The sequence below is a fragment of the Symphodus melops genome (genome assembly GCF_947650265.1).
Source record: "Symphodus melops genome assembly, chromosome: 2".
Lineage (NCBI taxonomy): Eukaryota > Metazoa > Chordata > Actinopteri > Labriformes > Labridae > Symphodus > Symphodus melops.
In genome coordinates this window covers 17,457,993-17,478,646 of record NC_136692.1, presented here as the reverse complement: position 1 = coordinate 17,478,646, position 20,654 = coordinate 17,457,993, and the positions used below count along the sequence as shown (strand labels likewise).

Here is a 20,654-nt window from a genome sequence, read left to right as displayed (position 1 = left end):
TGTTGGTTTTTTTTTTTTATCTCTGCTTTATAAGGTGATCTTAAGTCTTTTGAATGGCACCTTTAAAAAATATATATTATTAAACTGACTGAACCAGGGAGTAAGCATGTTTACTAGGCTGTATTGTTGTGCATTTAAACATGGGACTTAATTTAGATCTTTTGTAGCCAGCCTAGTTCAAACTTAAGGAACTGTCGTTTCCCCCAATCCTCACTTGCTTCATTTTTAACACCCCTTGGTTGTTATGCAGCTTAAAGAGAGAGAGCTGCTTTTTCAAGTGCTCGTTAAGCTCCAATTTCTCAAACTTTAAAAAAACAGCCATCAACCAAGAACTCCTTTAACTCTAGATACTTTTTAAAATGATATCTTGCCATTAAAAATCCGATGTGTGCTGGGTCAAAGGTTCACTGTCAGTGGAGCCCCCTAGTGGCAGGGCTCTTCCATGACCTCAAATAGGCTGATGTGTTTTTCAGTGTCCCAATGCCTGCCCATCTGGTCTACATGGACACTCTGGTCTTCCTGGCATGAAGGTGGGTAAAACATATTGATCCTGACAATACTTTTTTGATTCACACCACGTTAGATCTAGCATTAGTATTGTCCTGTTGTATTAATTTGCCTTGCTACTCTTTCCTGTAGGGCCATAAAGGAGTTAAGGGGGAATCTGGTGAGCCTGGAAGACAAGGACACAAGGTACAGTCCTCTCCTCTCCCACTGTGCAGAATTATAGACATACAGTATACCCACAACAAAAGAATTTTACTAAATGAGAATGGTGTGTGCCCAAATAGCCCTTGTACCTTTCTTGATACAAAATTCTCTAAATTAAAATTCCCCATGTGCAAAATTGTTTTAAAGCAGCTTTTGCTAAAGTGAATAATGAAGATGTAGCTGGAAAAGAAGATGCTTTAAAATCTAAACACTAAAACTGCATCTATGCCCTCTATCAGGGAGAAGAGGGCGATCAAGGACTGCCAGGGGAAGTTGGAGCTCAAGGACTACCAGTAAAATATTTAACCTTTTTTCTCTTTGACACCTCTCGATAAGAAGCCTGTTTGGACTCCTGCACAGTTGAACATGTTAACATGAGACATTTTCTTTGTCTTTTCTCTATCCGCTGAGTAATTTTAGGGACAAGGTGGATCAAGAGGTCTCCCAGGAATATTGGGCTCCAAAGGGGACAGGGTAAGAAATCACATTGCATGTAACATCGCAATCAGAAATGTTTCATGAATTCAACATAACCTCATAATTTACATAATATTGAAGTCCACAGGCTTAAACATAACTTAGCAACACAACTAACTTATTAATTTTATTTAAATGCATGCTGCTTTTATCAGGACATAAAACCGTATCTTAAAGGCTCGAGGCTCAGTACAGCACCTTTTTATAATCCAATAACAAATATATCATCTTTAAAATGTATAAACAAAAGCTCAAAGAGTACTTTGTAGAATCATTCAAGTTGCCTTTTAAAGTAACTCATTCACTGTTGGTTACAACACTGGAAATAAAGTGCATGATATGCTCTGTGTCACATGGTTTAATCAGAGAACACTATTGCTAGGCAAAAACATAAATGCCTGTAAAGACAATGAAAGTAACGCAATTAAAAAAAAAAGTAAAGGCATAATGTCTAGGGCTGGAAGTTACAGGGCAGTACAATACAATACACAATACAAGGACAACCACTCAGAACAATGGATTTACAAGCAACACTCGAAGGGGGAAGTATAAGCAGATAGGTCTAGATTCAATTCGGTGTGGTACAATAATCAGCAAAAATAAAAAATAAAGAGCAGGTGAAGGTAAGGTCAAAATGCAAGCAGAGATCATAAACAAAAAAGTAACTCACTGGCAACTTGCAGGACACATAGGGATTAAATACACAGACAATGAGGGGATGAGGACCTACAGGTGAGTTCAATCAGGGCAGGAACAAGGGGTGCAGGATCTACAGTAGAAGGCAGAGACAAGAGAAAGCAATGTGTTACAGCACTGCGGAAAGATGAGAGACAAAGAACAAACACCAGGAGCTTCACATACACACACACCCAGGCATGCGCGCACACACACACACACACACACACACACGCACACAGAGCTGCTCTGCCCTGCCGATGTTACACATTGCCACTGTCTCGCCTATTACGCTTCTGTTAAACTTCAGTGACAAAATGTCTTCGGCCCTCTGTTTTGCTTCTGTGCGTCACACGTTCCAACCGAGGCGTCTCAGAAGTGTAGAAATATCCTTCCTTGGACTAGTAATGTGTTGTGATAACAACAACAAACTTAAATTTTTTTTTAACTTTAAACCTTCAATATGCTTTCAAGTGCTTAACTGTTATATTTTTGTACAAACAGGGAGGTCGGGGAAAACCTGGTGATTTAGGTCCTCAGGGAATACAGGGCGCTCCAGTGAGTACTCATCTTTATATAATCTCTGTTAAACACCTCATATTTATTTGGACAAAAGTCGGATAAAAACAGCAACAATATTTTTTTTCCCAGGGTGATCGAGGCCAAAGAGGAGCCATCGGCGAGCCAGGCCCAGCAGGAGTGCATGTAAGATGTTAAAGACGAATAAACCCTCCGACAACAGCATTGACAGAAAACACATTGCTCACATTTCACACTAATTGACTTAACACTAATGTCATCACCTTAAATCCTGTTTACACTGAAGATGTATAAACAGCATTGGTATTGATTTTTTGGTTACTTTTTTGTCTCGTCACAGGGGGATCCTGGTCCACCTGGAATCAGAGGAGTACCCGGGCCAAAAGGAGAGCCTGTGAGATTTATCCTACAAATCAATATATCTCATTTTTGTCTTAACTCATGGCCCTCTAACATTTATTTTTCATGTTAATGGAATTACATCTCTTAAATGGGAATATTATATTGTTACTTTGTTTATTCTCATGAGCCATCTTATCTTTCTTTCTTTACGGTTTGGGAGTTTGGGGAATTTTATCTAAATTAGTATAACAGAGTGATTATTTCTTCTTTTCTTGTGTTAATTAGAAGTATAGGTAAGCCATCTAAGAGATCTATTACAGTCTAAAACTGGACTGGAATAATCTGAGTGGATTAAGGGCAGGCATTTACAAATAAAACAAGTTTAAATAAAATACATCCTAATTACCGTTTTTCACAAATTGGCTTGAAAATACTTTGTGGCTCTACAACTTGATACTTTTTCCCACTTTTATCCTGACTCATTTTTATTTCTTTAACAGAGGCTCGTTTGTATAATCAGTTATATCAACCTCTGATTTGTTTTGTTGACAGGGCCTTGCTGGTCCTGATGGACGTGAGGGAATACCTGGGCTGCCAGCTTCAAAGGTAACAACTCTATTTTTCATTTTTTAACATTTCACAGTAGTTTGTGCGAACAGTGGCAGTGTTTCCCAACTGAAGAGTCAAAGAAGATTGCTTTAGGATGAAGCAGTTTAAATACATAACATTTCTTCTGTTTTTAGGGTCTTCCAGGCAAAAGTGGGGCTCCAGGTGATGCAGGCCCACAAGGACTTCCTGTAAGTGTAACCGCTGACCCCTGATGCATTATTATCAGTGTGACTTTTGAGTTTATATATTGATCCTATATCTGCCTGCAGGGTTTGCCAGGCGCTTATGGACAAAAAGGTCATGCTGGTGTACAGGTATGATTAAAATGTATACAATATTAGGAAATGTACAGCTTTTTGGACTATAAAAGTCGGCCAAATGTCGACAAACAAAGCTGTCTCTTTTTTTTGTCCCTAGGGTGTCACAGGGGATCCAGGTGTTGTAGGTCAGATGGGGTCTCCAGGAAAACAAGTACGTTTTAAGACTTTTATTGTTTTTACAAAAAAGTTCATATAATTCAGCAGCTTTAAATTAAAAAGCATGAAGACGTCTTTCAAACAATGAATTAGCCATTAAATGTTGCATTTTTTATTTCCTCAACTTAAAAAATGATCAATTGTGTCACTTTGTTGTACTTTTACTCTGTTTCTATGCTCTGATAATGATTGGATGACTTTCTTGTTTTCAGGGTGAGCGTGGTGAGCAGGGAGAAGTCGGACCTGTGGGACCCCGAGGAGGACCCGTAAGTGAACTTAATCCACAAAATAACTGTACGATACAGTTTCCACCCCTGACATAGGAAAATATATGGGTGTCCCAGAAATCAATGAAGATATGTAAAACTAGAACAGTCACAAGTAACTAACTGACTGACAGATGTGTAAGACAGATCCACTAATGTTAATTGAATTACATACATATTAGCATACATATGGACAGACAGGCTGATACTGAAAAATACTCCTTCACGTAGTTCTCTTTAGTTTATGACGGAAATGTTTCGCTTGTAAAGCTTGTCTGATTAGAGTGGCTGATGAGGCCAAAAAGAACCGTTTTTCTGCAGGGCCAAATACAGGGCGGAGTGTCAAAGTCCTATTTCCCTTAAGGCCACGCAAAACATGAAGCCAGTGCAATTTTTTTTTTTGTTCATGCGTTTTTTCAGGTGCTATGTTAGTCCTTCATTAGAAAGAATACAACATCATTCAAGTTCCAAATGTGTTAAAATAAGCTGCCCAGATAGATTATAAGTGTAAAAAAAAAGCTTGCGCAGAAAACCACAATATAACAAAAAAGAAAAGCCAGAAGAAGCTAAACTGGACAATTACATTTCCTCTAAACAGAAAGATTTTGACAAAGCCACTATTTAAACATCTGATACTGGATTGCAAGCAAAGCTGCAGCAAAAACTTACAACAGTGTGAAGCATCAGTACATTTTGGCATGTATTTGTGTTTTCTACCCAGATTTTACGATTCTCTCTCTCTCTCTTTTCTTTTAGGGAGAACGAGGAGGAAGGGGACACCAGGGACCTGCAGGGCTACCAGGAGCCAGGGTAATTAATAGCCTACATTTTAAAGGATAAAGTATAAACAACACTTCAAATACAATTTACACAAATGACTGACTCTCTCTTCTCTCAGTGCTTTAAAAGTTTAAGTCCCACAGGTTTGATCAAGGAGAGATCAGACAAGCCCATGTCTTTACATATTTGATTGCTGTAAAATGTATTTCATTAATGTACACATCAGATTTCATCAGATCAACTTAATAATGATCTGAATACTTTTATATATGAATAAAGAACAAAATGTAAAGATGAAGAAAGAAAGTGGTACCAAGAGTTGATTTAAAAAAAACAAAACAACCCTAAATAAGTTCTCATAAAGGATGTGGCTCCACAGTATGCTAGAGATAACACCTCTATGTTGAATTAGAGTTGATGTAATGTCATACAAAAAGTTATATAGAACATGCTAGTGATACTTCAAGCTTACTCACTTACTATTACGGTACCATCATCTGCAAACTGTTTGGCTTTTGTTGGAACTGAAAACCTGTATCACACCCATGTTTCATATTGTGCCATTAGTACACATTCTCCCTCTGTATTTACATATAGATGTAGGAAATAATACATTTCACAGAGCCCAAAAGAGGTTTTATTATTAACTATTACTTTGTCGATTTAAATCTTTCTGGAAGGTTTTTGGAGTTTCTGAGATCTCGTCAAGGGTTAAGACCAATTAAACTTCAGAGGAATAACAAAACGATTATTGTAATACTGATATGGGAAATTGTATCCATGAAAATAAGGACAAGGTAAAATTTAATAACAAAGTTCAAGCTGAACCTCCTGCTCTGTGTTTTTTCAGAGTTTTGCTCAATCCGGCCATGAGATTAGAACCCTGAAATACAAAGCAAGCAATTAGTGTCCACAAATACTTTCTACTATCCTGAAATGTATTATTCAACATGAGGATCATTCACCAAGATAAACTTTGTACAATATCTGGGAAGTGAAGCCTTGTACTACTCTTTTATTAAAGAGTGGCAGCTCTTTTATGAACTCCTGTCCCTGCAGTAAGGTCTCTAATCCAACGCTGAGCGGGCATGAATAGCCCCTTGTTAGAGAAATCTAAAAGCCCAAGGGGGGTTTATTGCAGATCAGCAGGGAATTTGGGGCAGGAAAAGAAGCTGAGAACCCCTGAAAGAGCTCTCTGTTCCCCAGGAATTCCTGAAACCTGTTGGCCCACAGTTCACTAGAATCAGGACCTGCACACACCCAGAAACATGTGAGGGAGGGTGGACAGGTTGAAGCTCGCCGTTCAGATGATGTGACGCTCAAAATGTTTTCCTTTTTTTCTGTGGTTGGGTCAAGTTTTCTGAGCTTCACACACTTGGTCTTGTGTTAAGACTTAATATGTGGGCATGTGCTTTCTGTCTATTTAACTGGTACTTTGAGGGCTCTTTACTTTTTTATACTTGTGTATTTACAGGGAAGCAAAGGGGCTCCAGGACTCCCAGGACTTCCAGGTCCAGCTGGTTATCGTGGCCAGAAGGGCGACAGAGTAAGAAACTCAAAAAGAGCCTTATAAATGCACTTTAGAAGTGAAGATTGATTGAAGATTAAGACCTTGTAGATCTACATATATATATATTTTTTTTTAATGTGCACCGGCTTACGTCATAAAAATGCATTATAAATGAACACACTGATTTCATTGACTGTATTCGCACAGCAGCCATTTTCCCTTGACGCCACACTCAGTCCAGGTACTGAAGGTTGTTATAAACTGTGTCCCAGGGATTGCATCCTCTGAGGGGCCGTGCCTTTGTAATCTGACTAAACCACTCAGGCTAAACTGAGATGACAAGGTCTGGTGAACAAAGGATTTCCTTTTTGCATCATTAACTGTCCACATTATTGTTTCTAAGCTCTGCCAGGGTAAAAAAGGAGACATATGTTGGCTGTATTTGAATATAAATTTGAGATAAATTCTACAAATATAGTAATTTGTTTGCAAAGGGCATGGCTGACAGTGTGTGAAATGTATTTTGATATTAATGGTGATGGTTGGGGGAAGGGCGAATCCTGTCAAAGCTGGTTATGTGGACACACATGATTTCAAATGACCACAGCCATTTGATATATATGATACAACGTTGACGACTTTATCAACTTCACTTTTTACTTCACTTTTTTGTTGTTGCTCCCAAGTAGCCAAAAATCCCAAGTAGCCTGCTGTTGTTGAGTTCAATATGAGGACCACAAACTGATAAAAGTCAGCAAAACCACGAGTCTCATATATGAAGGTTTGAATTAAATGTTAAATCCAACTCAACGAGGAACGAACCACTCTTGATGAAGATTGTGTGGAGATAGTCAGAGTTCTGAATTTATAATAGATTTTACAGTTCGAATTGCTTCGATTAATTCAACAGCTTTGATTGTTAAGTGTTCTTCATGTTCTGTTTTTCTCAGGGGGGTGTTGGTCTTGATGGTCCAAGGGGAGAGCAGGTATGTTTTATTCATGGTAATGTTAAACCTGATGATTGTTGTAGATCAATGAGCGTTGAGATGGAGAACAGAAAATGCCAAAAATCTATCACACATCTTCATTTCAGGGACCTTCAGGTGCTGAAGGAACAGCAGGAGAGGGCGGAGACCTGGTGAGTGATGGAGTACTGAAACATGTTACTTTATTTTCATACAGACATCAGTGTGTCTCTGAGAAGATGTAACGACTGGAACTGGGAGGGATTAACAGAACTCAAATGCCCCATGCAGAGAACAAAACGAGGTGATATAAAATGGTCTTTACTGTCACAACAAGACTGATTGCACAACAGTCAGACAACAAGAAAACAAAACAGTCAGAAAGAAGGCAAAATGCAAGAACAGAAATTAGAAAAAAACAATGCAGGGAATCCTGACACAGGTTAAACACAAAAGGGCACAGGGTGGAGTCCCCACAGGCCGATCTCACATTGACATTGTCTTCATATGGTCCCCATGAGCTGTGATTCACACTTGGGTTCGTTCACAAACTTTAAGTTGTATGGTGAAAATATGATATGGGTGCTTTTCTCCAATTTAATCTCGGTCATGTTTTATGAACAAGAAACAGTAGCTAATAACTTACATGCCTACATTACATTTAGGCAAAAAATCGGATTTACCATCAACCCAATATTTTTCAGTTGGCCACCACGTTTCTGTGGAGGAAAATTGTAGGTCAACATTTCTCCAGCTCTATGTTCTAACACTTTTCATTCATTTTTCACAGTTAAAAACTCAGTTTCTTCCTTTTTCTTACACCACTCCAACGTGCATAAACAACACTATCCAATATGGAGATAAGGATCATGAAAGTGAGTTGATTACTTGGGAGGACAGTGCTGAGTTCTGTCCTGACAAAACATAACAAAATGTTAAGTCATATGAAAAGGTGTTGCGTCACACAAGCACTCTGCCTTTTAAAGACACTGATAATCTCCATGACGACAGGTACGGTTCAACAAGCAACTCAACAATCCAAATACCATACCACTGGGAAAGTAAACAAAAAAAAATAAAAAAAGATTAAGTAAATAAAAAAGGATATAATACTGAACACAGGGAAGACAACTGAGGGGAACTTTTCATAACTCATCTGATCTGATGCAGACCGTAGACTGTATTATTTACAGTCTATGATGCAAACACACAAACAGAGTCCTGAAAAGGTTGAAGTTTCTATTATTGTTTTTGTAACAGAATTAAAAGGCATACTAAATCATTGTATCCTGACCGTTGTTAAGATATAAAACAATTCTGGTACTATGACATGAACAATGTTTTTGTATGTTATATATAGCATACATTTTACTTTGGCTCTGTAGCATTGCTGTAGCTCCAAATTTTGAATTCAACTTTCTGCAGACACATAAACTGTATCAGTAACAGTTTTTTTTTAATCTTACAGGGTGATCAAGGAGAACCAGGAGAGAAAGGAGCGGTATGTTGACCTACACAAAGCACCATAACTACATCATTTTAACTGACATCATTACTGTCTTTGAAAGACATTACTTAGACTGAGACTGTGTTCTGTACGGTTTATGGTTTTAACTGTGGAGCAACAAAAGGACATTGGACAGTCAAAAGCTTTTTGGTACATTATTGTCTGGATTTGTTTTGTTTTTTTTGGCAGCAGACCACAACTGACATCGTTTCCTTCTTGTTTCTAATCCCACTCCTACATCTCACCTATACAATCTTGTATTTAAACAAATAACCAACATGTTCTCTGTTAAAGTGTTTAAAAAAAGAAAGAATGTGAAACATATATTTACATGCCATTGCTCATTGATCTCTTAAAGTGCTGGTGTCTGCTGCCATCAAGTCATCTTATACTGTTGCTGTTGTTTTCAGACAGGTCCACCAGGAGAGACAGGAAATAAAGGACCTGAGGGTGGCAGAGGACAGCAGGGTAAAGAAGGCAAATTGGGCCAGCCGGGACCCCGCGGCATGCAGGGAGACATGGGGGTGCCAGGCCTGCCAGGGTCTCAGGGCCCAGCGGTGAGACATTTTATCTTTGGAGTATTGTGTGACAGCTTTCTGCTGTATCAGAGATGCTTCTGGCTTGTTGTAAATCAGGGCCAACAGTCTCTGTTCTGTTTAAGATGACAAGAAGCATGCCAATGTTCAGAATCAAAATCCTACCGACAAAGCTGTGATAATACTTCACATACCAAAAAATAATAATACGAAAAAAAAAAACCTCATGCACATCATTAACTAAACAATGGAACGGTATAAATAATGAAAAATGACTCATCTCTATGTATTATCTCTTTCTTTTAAGGGAAAATCACCAACAGATACACACATTAAACAAGTCTGCATGAGGGTAATGCAAGGTAAGTGTTTGTTAACTTCTCACCAAACTCAGTTTGGTTTTTTTTCTTCTTTTTTTAACTGATTGTTATTTTACATATGTGTGGGTTTCTCCAAACTAAATCTAAACTTGGATCAGAAGTAAAAAGACATTCACGTATTAAAGCTATTTGACATATTATGTACAGATACTTTCATGTAGGTGATTCATTAAATGTATGATTATACAGTTTTACTCAAGCTCCTTTATAATGAAGAAAAAGTGACCTCTAAATCTTCATGATTGTTTTTGTTGTCATGTTATGAATCTAAATGTCTAAATTGCCCTCTTGTGTCACAGAGCAGCTGGCCCAGCTAGCAGCCAGCCTCAGTAGACCTGAGTCAGGTATCGCAGGGCTTCCCGGTCCCCCTGGCCCTCCTGGACCTCCAGGAGTCACCGGAGAGAATGGTTTCCCTGGACACACCGGATCAAGAGGACTGCCCGGTCTGAAGGGTCCAGCTGGGGTGATGGGTCGTAAAGGGCCCAAAGGTAACGTTCAGACCAAAATCTTAAAAGAGTCGACAGCAGATAGTGTTATGAGTAATAATGAGAAAGTTTACAGCTGTAAAGTATGGAGAAGACTAGATAAAGGTTATACATGCTATTAAAAGATGAGGTTTGAAGTGTGAGCTCGAACTTCTGCTAAATGTGGTCAATTAAATTAAATGTTATCCTCTTGCTGTTAGTTATCATGCTTCTTCTCTGCAGGTGATCAGGGGGACAAAGGGGATAGAGGACCTACAGAGAGAGGAGCCAAAGGAGCTCCGGGTGCCCCTGGTCTACCAGGTAAATGACAACCATCTCATTTACATATCTCATTTTAGAACTAAGGTTTTAGCTTTTGCTTATGTGAAATTAAAAGTCAGAGATTAAAATACTTGTCTTTTAAATTTAGAAAATGGGATGCATCAGCAAAGTTTTAATGATTTGACTCATGACTGTAATTAATGGCATGAACGGCTTTGTTTCTCTTTTTTCAGGTGATGCCGGTCGGGCAGCTTATGGCACAAATGGCCGTGATGGAGAGCGAGGGCCCCGTGGTATTCCTGGAGCAGTGGGCGTTCCTGGGCCTCCTGGTACTCCAGGTCTGAATGGATACTGTGAGTCATCACAGTGTGTCTTGCCCATGGTGGCATCACCAGTTTCTGCAAAAGACTCCGGCATGAAGGGCCCAAATGAGATGTGAGCTGGAGTCAGAGGAGAAATCTGAGAGACTGGAGGAGAACCATTTGGTTTTGTCACTTGGTTTGTGTGTTTCTTCTTTTGATTTGGTCCTCTTGTTTTGAAGTTATTTTGGTCTCTTGAAGCCATCTTTGTGGTTATAAAGGAGGACAATGAACAGCACACCTCGCATTTTGAAGCTCCTTTGCATAAAAAAAGTTTCATTTTACCTCAATGTTTCCATCTCTGTACAGTAAAAGCAGAAACATTAAGAACTCACTGTTTTTGTATAAACCTACCAGTCCCATTTCTATCTGAGGAACAATGAGACACTAAAAGTTTTCTGTATGTTTATGTAAATGTGTCAATACACAAATTACACTGCTGGATGACATACATTTTGTTGCATCTCTGTTGTTTATCCACTTAAATCCCTTTTTTCCCCGATTTTTGAATATGTTTAATGGTTTCTCTGTCATTACGACTGTTGTTTTTGTGACTGGATGGTGGTTAGCAGTTTTATATGACTTCTTATTTATTATACCAAAGTTCAAAGTGACATCTTCAAGTTGTACAAAGTAGGAAATAAACACATTTTGATAACCTTTTGCATGTTTTGTACAACCAAGCCTGGCCAAAAATTACCAACAGTGAACATTTTTTTGGATCATTGTGTTCACAGCTTTAAGTCGCTTCTTCCTTAAAAGCAAACCTAAGGTGGGAGGTTAAACATGTGCAAGTGAAGTTTACCTTACACGTTATTATGTCGAGTAAAATTCTTATAAAAACCTAGCATTTTTTCAAAATGGTGTTGTAATTTATTAAAACAATCAGAGTATTGTATGCCAGAAGATTCAGTGTATCATACAATATAAATGCTGTGCTTCATCCTGTTGAATACTTTACTGCTTCAGGCTGTGATAATTGCACACGTTGATTCAAGGCCTTCAGGGTGAGGGGCAGAATCTTGAAGTCTATACTATGTTTGACTGGGAGCCAAAGGAGCTGCTGAGGAACAGGAGTTATGTGATTAATAAAGGGCACTCTGGACCAGTTGAAGTTTGTGTATTGAGGACCAAAGAGAAGGGAGCATCAGTAATCAATGTGAGATGTAACCAGGGTGTGAACGAGAGTGACGGTCCTGTTGGGTATGAGGGAAGGGCAGAGGGGATTCATATTATGGAGATGGGAATATGCGGACTGAGTAAAAATGTTTAATGTGAGGTTGGAATGATAGTGCGCTGTGGAGAATGATGCCCAGACTTTTAAACCTGAGGGAAAGAAAAAAACTAAGTAATCAATATGGACAGAAAAACTGTAAAGTTCTTTGAAGTGTTTATCTGTGTAGTGAGCTGAGTTTATTTTACGACTTGTCAATTAAAGATGATGCTGTCATGTCAAGGCAAATACAAAGTTCTTAGGTTTAATATCGTCTAAAGGATTTTAATATGAGAACAAGAAATTATTTAACATGGACATAACTTTGTCTCTGGGATTTTAATGCTCAAGGATGCATTGTTAGAAATAACCACAAGAGGGCACCCCATCATGCAAAACAATTGAGTTATAGCGTAAATGCGAATTGATAACACTTCTGTTTGACTACATTCTGTTGCGCATTTTCCAAGAAGCTTGACCTTTGAGCAATTTGATCTCACAAGAAGCACTTTTTCTAAACACCCTAATGGTTTGTCCAACCTTACATTAACTTGAACATGGATCACATCTCACACAAGGCTGCCTTCTGTTCAGAGCTGGTTATAAGGTTTGTTTTTGACAGGATGTCAGGAAGATTGAAAGGTGTGTTGCAATATTTCTGTGAAGAAGTCACTGACAATAAAAGTTACTAAGACAAGTCTAGAAACTCTTCCTTGTCTAATATTTGCAAAGTGTTGAAATAAGATGTGATATCTAAAAATAACCACGATGCATTTCTTTCTCAGTGTATCATTTAATGTACTCTCACAAGTTGGTGAACAGTTACAACTGTCGCTCACGGTACTAAATCACACATCCATTGATAGTATAAATAGCCAACCTAATAATAATAGTACACATTTTCAAATACATAAAATCATCAAGTATCCAAGTCTTAAGTTACGGACATCAAATAAAAAGGCATACAAAATATCGCAGACGTTGGAAGTCCAGTTTGAAGCAAAAAAAGAAAAGAAAAAATAAATCACATTTTCTGACATGGCAGTTAATTAACAGGTTTGAAATGAAACAAGGTCCTAGACTTTCAATTGACAAATAAATATTGCAACAATTAAGCGTTTTATATTCAAAAATAGTTACTGAAAGGGCATAAGTGAGTGTAAGACTTCCTGCACAAGACAAAGGCAACGTTTTTTTGTTCCGAGTAGAAAAATGAAACACCTTTACCAAATGCCAGAGAGGGATGACTCCCGCCTCGATTGCCTTTGTTCCACTTTGATTGTAAGGCATTTATGGATGAACCATCTGATCTTAAGGAAGGCATACCTCTGTCTTGTCAGTCTGGAAACGGATTCCATGGATTGTACAGGGATTAGAATATTTTGTAACATGAAAGTTAAATCCGTGGTCTATTTAAGTACATTCTCAGGTGATGTAAACTGGCCAATCAGAATCTTTGGGATGCAGAGACTTCATCCCACTTTACAATGATACACAGCTCTGCACTATCCTCTTTTTTTTTTATTTCTTTTTTTCGGGCACATGAAGAGAAAATACGGTGACTCCAGTACACACACATCATTTCTTTTCTTTTTTATGACATTTGGGCAGGAAAGGGTACTGTTTAAAAAAAAACAAAAAAACAAAAACCTTCAACACAATAACTCAAAAAAACAAGACTGCCAGATGATAAGCCAGTGAGGTTGAATTGAACTTTTCTGATCTTGGGCGTGGATGGTTCGTGGGGGGTTGGCATGGCTCGTGGTTTGGTTTTACTGAATGCAGCAGTTGTTTCGATGGCCGTTGGAATCTTTGAAGCGCAGGCGCATCTTTGGACGATATTTCTCCAGGTAAAACAGCTGCTTGCTGTTGAATGCTCCCCGACGCTTTCTGTAGGAAACAAGACGACACGGATAAAGATCAGTTCAGAAGATTTGGATCACGGTTTAATCTTTCTCACAAGAAGAAGTAAACTGAACATCTGGATTATATAACACTGAAAACAGTGAAGATATTGTGTCCTTTCAGAGATGTGTGCCATGCAGTTTTTGTACACTAAGTTACAAGAAAAGACGAAATTAGAAACATTAGGAGAGAAGCCAAAAAATGTCCAATGTTAGACTAAATCAGCACTTTTCAAAAGCTTAAAGCAGCAAAAGTTTGATATTCATACTTGAAAGCACACAGATATATACCCTATATAACCTGACAGGCTCATCCTTCATAATGATTTAACACCGAGTGCAATTATTTGGAACGTTCTCCTCCTTCCCAAAAGAAATCAAGTTGGAAATGAAAACCATTAAATAAGCTGAATAAAGCTTTGCAGTAGGGCTAGTTAGCCGAGCTGTAGCTAACTGTAGCTTATGACAATTCTTTAAACGGTTAAAAGATTTATACGCGTTACTTTGAGGAGCTGTTATCAATCTGCAATTTTTTTTACTTTTTACTTTTTACTTTAAGACTAAATTATTCTTAAGAGAAATCATCGTCAGATTAAATAAAAATAATTAGGAGAAGCGGCTTGTAATTATTAAGTGTAAAAGACTATCCAACTGACATGGCGTTCAAATCAAAGGCCAAAATATGTTTCATGTTAAACGTTAATATTTTCCCTTTGTATAAAGAAATATCCAAACTATCATTTCAAAATATACACGTGAGACCTGAAAACATTGTAAGGGGTGACTCATCACACTCCTACTGAATCACTGTCCTCTCACCATCTGATACCTTGGCTATTTACGGTTCTGACTCATAGCTGCTTGCTTTAACACAAACATTCAGATTCTGTGAGAATATGACTTACAGGAAGACCTCTAAACTGGTGGCCTATATAGTATAAACTGGGTCCTGTGTGTATGGCAGGTGGATCGTACAAAGTAAAGTATGTGTTGTGCATGAAGGACACAAAGCTGCATGTTTGAGGGGTCGCAGGTTTACACAACAGAGAGCTCCAAGAAATGAAGTATTCAACCGGAAAATGTTCTGCTCCCTGCACATCCTGTACTCGAGAACCATATTTTAAGTATCTTTAAAACATTTGAGTGTTTTTGGTTTATACCGAAAAACATACATGAAGACATTATTAAAAACATTCTTCTAAAGATGGAGACAGTGTAACACTGAAAAATTGATTCGCTAGACTCATCGGTAAGAATCATCAAAAACAACTTCTGAGCAAACTTGCAGTTCAGTTCATGAAAAAGTCTCGTGTTCTTACTGTCGAATGAACTGGACAGCGTCTTCATATTTCATCCCACATTCTATCAAGGCCAGCGCCACCAGAACAGGAGCTCTGCAGAGGAACAAAGCAGACCACGTTGGTTAAAAAGATGTTCATAAACTAGTCTTTTTAGTGTTTATGTCCAGTTTCTCTTATCAACAGAAACACATTCATTCAAGGGGTTTCATAGGAATTCAACGTCCTACATTTAAATCTGATCTGACATAGGAATTCAGGTGTTTTAAGCTGAGCTCCATTAACAAACAAACAAACAAATGACCAACAGTTGGGGTTTGAGTGTGTTGTAACTGCTGCATCATAATCCATGATGACATAGTGTCAGATTACAACACGTTCATTTAAGGTTGTTGTTCTTGTCACCTACAGTCTGACAACATGAGGATCCTTTGATATGTAAAGAAAGATCGGACCATAGTTAGTAAGACAGCAGCTTTGTCTTTCATCAGTTATGTTTGAAAACACCACGTTTAAAACGTAGGGGACTTGACGTTTAATTTTCTCTGAGTCTTGGATCAGTTTATAACAAACCAGATAAAAAACAGGTCTGGCAGTTTGGCAGGTTATCAAAGCTGAGCAAACACGAGTGGGACCACTGCGAGTGATTTTATGAGTCATGTACAGAAACATGAGAGGAACCCATGTGACTGTTAACTCTCCTGCTGTTTGCAACAGATGACACACTGTCGCTCTTTGCAATATCCAAACTTCAAACCACACCACGGTACGAAAACGATCAATATCAAGGTCTTTAAAATGTTCATCATTTATAAATTTCAAAATCTCAAAAAAGATTTTCATAGAACAAACAGATTCTAACGCCTGCATTTCAGACACTTTTAGTTTTTGATAAAATGAAGCTTCTTATTTCTTGAAGCCTAAAATCTTGATTAAACTCCAAAAATATATTACAATGACACGAAGAAAAAAATAAAATCTAAACACAGCTAGGACCAGACATTATTAAATAAATACAAAATTTAAACTGCAGTTGACTTATTTTCTACTCATCCATAAACATTTTTAGATTCTTCAGAGAAAGTACTAAAAGTGCCACAATTTCATTTGCCAAACCGTTCGCATCAGAAATCACGTGTAAAATATGATCCTGTGTGATAAGAACATAATACTTTAATCCTCCTCCACAGCGAGCGCTCACCTCCCCAGCCCTGCCACACAGTGGACAGCGATGCAGCAGCCGGGCTCCTCCCTGAACTTCAGCTTCAGCAGGTTCAACCAATCGTCCACGATCTGGTTTGAGGGAGGAGCTCCATCGTCGAACGGCCAATCCTAGACGAGAAGAAGGGGGAAGAAAGAGGGAAATGATGTCATCTGCCCAGTTTCTCGGAAACCATAACAAAAGAAGTGTGAAAGCTGAAACCATCTGCAGGGAAACAAAAATGTTCTAGAAAGTGTCTTTGTTTTTTTTCTTCAGTGGTCACACATTAAGTGTTCATCAAAATAACACTGAAGTTTCAGAACAAATCTGTCCAACACTTTAGAGACACACAGCTGTTGATGTTTTTAGCTGAACCAAAGAGAGCAGGTTGGTTTCATTTGGTGCTGCAACAAAAAAGAGTCAGTGATTGCTAACTCCATCAACAGATCTCATCAATGTTTTTAACTGAGAGACGTAGATGGTTTTTACGACGAGATATTTAAAAATATATCTTTGGATTAAAAGGAAGCAATCTGATCATACAAACTCAGGCTTTTGGAAACTGTACTGATCAACTTTATACTCATTTCTGACTTCCTGTTCTACTGACCTTGCCAAATCAAATAAACAGGGGATAGAAAATAATCCTTCCATATAACTTGAACACATGCTTAAAGAGAGGCAGACTGTATAGAAAACATCAATCATAAATGTTGGTTTGTTTGGATTCAATTGATGGATTCCTTCAACAAGTTGGCAACTAAAAAGCAGGTCAAGATGAGAACACAATATGAAGATTTTCATTTAATTGTTGGAAGGTTTTCAACATAATTGTCAAAAGCCCTTGTCTAGAGCAGAAGCACGTCAAAAAGAATAATGACTTTGGTTAGATGTATGGATATCAACGGAACTTACCAGAACTTGGATTCCTTCCTTCACAACCAGGGTGGCATCATAGGTGGCCTCGCAAACTCTCACGACCGTGGTCACTCCGTATTTCTTCAGCTCCTGCACGAACACAAATCCACGTTCGGTAAAGAAGTCGGGAAAGAAAGTCAACTCTGATATCTGACAACATAAATAAGAACTGAAGAAGAATGACACTTGGCTCACCTCGATGAATTTGTTCAAGGTGGCGTTGGTGGGATTATGGGTAATGAGGAACCTCATGTTTTTGTAAGTGATCTCCACGGGGGCAGGTCTGTTCATACGAGCCATTGTGACAACTTAAACAGAACTAAAGTCTTCCACAGAGTAATAACACTGATGTAAGCACGGAGTTAAAACTCGGAGGGAATGTCAAACAGAAAATGTGCTCCTAGAAACCTAGAAACATAAATCCTTCGCTCTTCCTTCCTTCGGGGTTGGCAAGGCTGACAAAAAATAGGAAGGCTGCGATGGGCAAAAACCAAAAACCAAAAAAACAGGGAAATTTGTGTAGTTCTCGGCCAACAAAAAGAGTAGACAACCAGAGAAACAACTCAAAACCCTCTCCTTTGGAATAAACAAAAGAAAAAGAAGGGGGGAAAAACCAAGGCTGGTTCCACCTTGGTTCTGACCAGGCAGAAGCCAACAAGGGCAGTGTGCAGCGGGTGAAGTTACCCCATCCAGGCCGAGTTGTCGCTGGTTCTGGGAGGCGTCCCGGTCCTGCCAACTCTCCGGGGTCCCTCCTTTGGCTCAAGTGCGTCGGATCGATGGCGAGTTTGGCTGTTCACTCGTCTGCATAGGCAGCGTGCTGAGCCTGGCAGTAGTCCCCACTGCCCTTCAGAAACTCCATAAATGTGTGACCCAGAACACCACAGAACTGCTGCAGGACACACAGGGGGACAAGGAGGGAGGAGACGGCATTAGAACAGGCAGGAGAACAGAGGGACTGATGTGGACTCTTGTTGTTTTGGTGAGGTCACTTTTGTTAAATGGCTCGTCTTCCCTTTTTTTTTTTCAAAGTTTGTTTTCCTGGTTACTCTGGATATTGGCTTTGGTTTGATGGGAGTAAATATTTTAACCAGCCAACAAAAAAAAACCCCTCAAAGAACCAACACTTATCACGTCTGAAGATCCAAAAAGTTTATCTACAAAACAGTCTCATCAGTCCAGTAAGCACAAGAATCATTTGTGATGATGATTTAGTAACTCAAAGTAAAATGATGTTTAAATTGCAACCATCACTTACCTTAACAGCTCTTAATCACTCTAAAGTCTGTAGTCAACACTCATGCAGACACTTCAGATATCTTCAAGGTGTCAATTGATTATTTTTTATCTTTTCAATGAAGATTTGTTGTGATTGAGACAAACAAAATGCTCCTCAAAATTCCCTGGTGATATGCGTTAATAAAAACATGTACTCATGGGTTACTGAAACGCTACAGGTTTAGGCTGGTGTAAATTGTTGTGGTATAGGAACGTTTTTCCAACAAGCTTACATAAAGAGAAGTAATGCTTTACAGAGCGCCAGTGGAAAATATGGGACAAAAACAATCCACTATACCTCTGATTTTGTTACATAAAGCCACACTGCAGTGCTGTGTTACATCCTACCTAATGGCCGCTGATGTACAATAGGAGGGATGTGTCATTTCTGACATCTAGGTTATATTAGTGAGAGCTGAGCTCACCACGAGGCCTTTAGAGGGGGCTTTAAACACACACACACACACACACACACACACACACACACATCCTCAGAGATCTCACAAATGTGTCCACTGTCATTTAGTTCTTCACGTTTTTTGCCATCTACTCCCATAAAAACCAGAAGAAGGGGTAGAAAGGTGAAACACTGATTGAAAGAATCGTTTTCCTCAGTAAAGAAAAAGAGAGATCACTGGGTTTAATCTGAGGTTTAAGCTCCTTTGTTTGTTTTACCACTCACAACAACATCCTCTTTTTTTTTTTTTACAATGTATAAAAATACATTTTTGAACATTCAATTTTGTGATATACATCAGATTTTTGCCATTACCATTAGATATCTAATTCTCCAGTAATCCAGTGTACAACAATATACTAAGATATCATATAATAAAACAGGAAGACGGTTGGAATCGAACAATACTGAGATTAAAGCCCCTCACATAACAAAGACCCCAGCTCCAATGTTTCATGTATTTCACACCACGTCTGCTCGGCTTAAAATACAAAGACAAGATAAATATTTCACTATCACATCATACAGCAGGTAAGGTTCTTTAGTGTATCTGTGTTATTTAAATAAGCTCTGCATTTCTCTCCAGGATTGACAGGTGAATGTTTGATAAACTTGGTTGGATAATTGTTTTCGGCTTGCAGACATTTCTTAGAAATGATGATGGTCGCATAGCTCACAGAGTCAAAACGAATGGATAAAATGTACTAATGGTTACCATTAGGTGTAAAATGATTTAAAAAAAAATCACATTCCGACACAGAAAAGGTGAACAGCCGCCTTATCGTCAGTGTGTTTGCTGTTAAGAAGGCCGGCTCGCTGCCCTTTGTGTGAGGACAGACTGGGCGCCATCATCTCACGTTGGAGGCCCTGACAGGAGCCGAGAGGGGGACAAATACTCGTCTCTGTAAGGCGACAAACACGACGTCTCCTTAAAGCAGCAGAAGGCTAGTTTGATCCGCATATAATGCATAAAATGTCAGCGAGTTATCTTTAAGTTATTTTGCATTAAAATGCGTCGATTTTCACCGACAGAAACTTGCAGTGACGAGTCAGGAGCTGCGAGCCGCTTTCTCTCCATGACGACGAAGAACACACGAAGCTTCAGTTTACCTTCAATAATCAGCACAAACAAACGTGCATTTTAAAGAGGTTGTCGTCGAATAGGCGAATTAACACCAAACATCCGAGTCACAGAGATATAAGTCAAGGTTTGTGTGGAGGAGGCCGTGATTTCACCGGAGAAACGTGAAGGCCAGCTGGTGAACGTACCGATTTAACAACACAAGACGAATAAATAGAAAACATAAAGCAATATGGCAGTCACATAAAACCGATTACTTACTGGGATATGCTTACTCATTGAAGATTGTAGCTTAATCATACAGCCGGTCTCCAGAAAAAAGGTAAAAAGGTAAAACGGTTCTCCACCATACAGTGCGGCGCTGTTCCTCCGAGCGGAGCCGAAGTCTCCTGAAGCTTCTGAGAAGCAGCCTTGATAGAGAGCCCAAC

The 20,654-nt window shown here is 38.8% G+C and overlaps 2 protein-coding genes across 2 annotated transcripts in view; one reads left to right on the top strand and one right to left on the bottom strand.

The window, feature by feature from the left end:
- col9a1a (collagen, type IX, alpha 1a) overlaps nucleotides 1-13,741 on the top strand; it is a 22,736-nt gene extending 8,995 nt beyond the window's left edge. The window contains exons 11-32 of the mRNA XM_079338227.1: nucleotides 474-530; nucleotides 640-693; nucleotides 951-1,004; nucleotides 1,132-1,185; nucleotides 2,368-2,421; nucleotides 2,515-2,568; nucleotides 2,744-2,797; nucleotides 3,298-3,351; nucleotides 3,489-3,542; nucleotides 3,624-3,668; nucleotides 3,772-3,825; nucleotides 4,043-4,096; nucleotides 4,853-4,906; nucleotides 6,351-6,422; nucleotides 7,337-7,372; nucleotides 7,480-7,524; nucleotides 8,820-8,852; nucleotides 9,269-9,415; nucleotides 9,702-9,756; nucleotides 10,074-10,262; nucleotides 10,482-10,559; nucleotides 10,754-13,741. Of these exons, the coding sequence (XP_079194353.1) occupies nucleotides 474-530; nucleotides 640-693; nucleotides 951-1,004; nucleotides 1,132-1,185; nucleotides 2,368-2,421; nucleotides 2,515-2,568; nucleotides 2,744-2,797; nucleotides 3,298-3,351; nucleotides 3,489-3,542; nucleotides 3,624-3,668; nucleotides 3,772-3,825; nucleotides 4,043-4,096; nucleotides 4,853-4,906; nucleotides 6,351-6,422; nucleotides 7,337-7,372; nucleotides 7,480-7,524; nucleotides 8,820-8,852; nucleotides 9,269-9,415; nucleotides 9,702-9,756; nucleotides 10,074-10,262; nucleotides 10,482-10,559; nucleotides 10,754-10,959 (1,557 nt within the window). The 3' untranslated portion in view covers nucleotides 10,960-13,741. The remainder of the gene's footprint in view (nucleotides 1-473; nucleotides 531-639; nucleotides 694-950; nucleotides 1,005-1,131; nucleotides 1,186-2,367; nucleotides 2,422-2,514; nucleotides 2,569-2,743; nucleotides 2,798-3,297; nucleotides 3,352-3,488; nucleotides 3,543-3,623; nucleotides 3,669-3,771; nucleotides 3,826-4,042; nucleotides 4,097-4,852; nucleotides 4,907-6,350; nucleotides 6,423-7,336; nucleotides 7,373-7,479; nucleotides 7,525-8,819; nucleotides 8,853-9,268; nucleotides 9,416-9,701; nucleotides 9,757-10,073; nucleotides 10,263-10,481; nucleotides 10,560-10,753) is intronic.
- Nucleotides 13,594-20,654, bottom strand: ptp4a1 (protein tyrosine phosphatase 4A1). The gene is made up of 7 exons (XM_079338235.1): nucleotides 20,502-20,654; nucleotides 18,098-18,302; nucleotides 17,609-17,696; nucleotides 17,411-17,503; nucleotides 16,496-16,626; nucleotides 15,316-15,390; nucleotides 13,594-13,982 (listed from the first exon to the last, which is right to left on the bottom strand). The coding sequence occupies exons 1-7, from the start codon at nucleotides 20,524-20,526 to the stop codon at nucleotides 13,865-13,867; spliced, it is 735 nt and encodes a 244-aa protein (XP_079194361.1). The 5' UTR covers nucleotides 20,527-20,654; the 3' UTR covers nucleotides 13,594-13,864.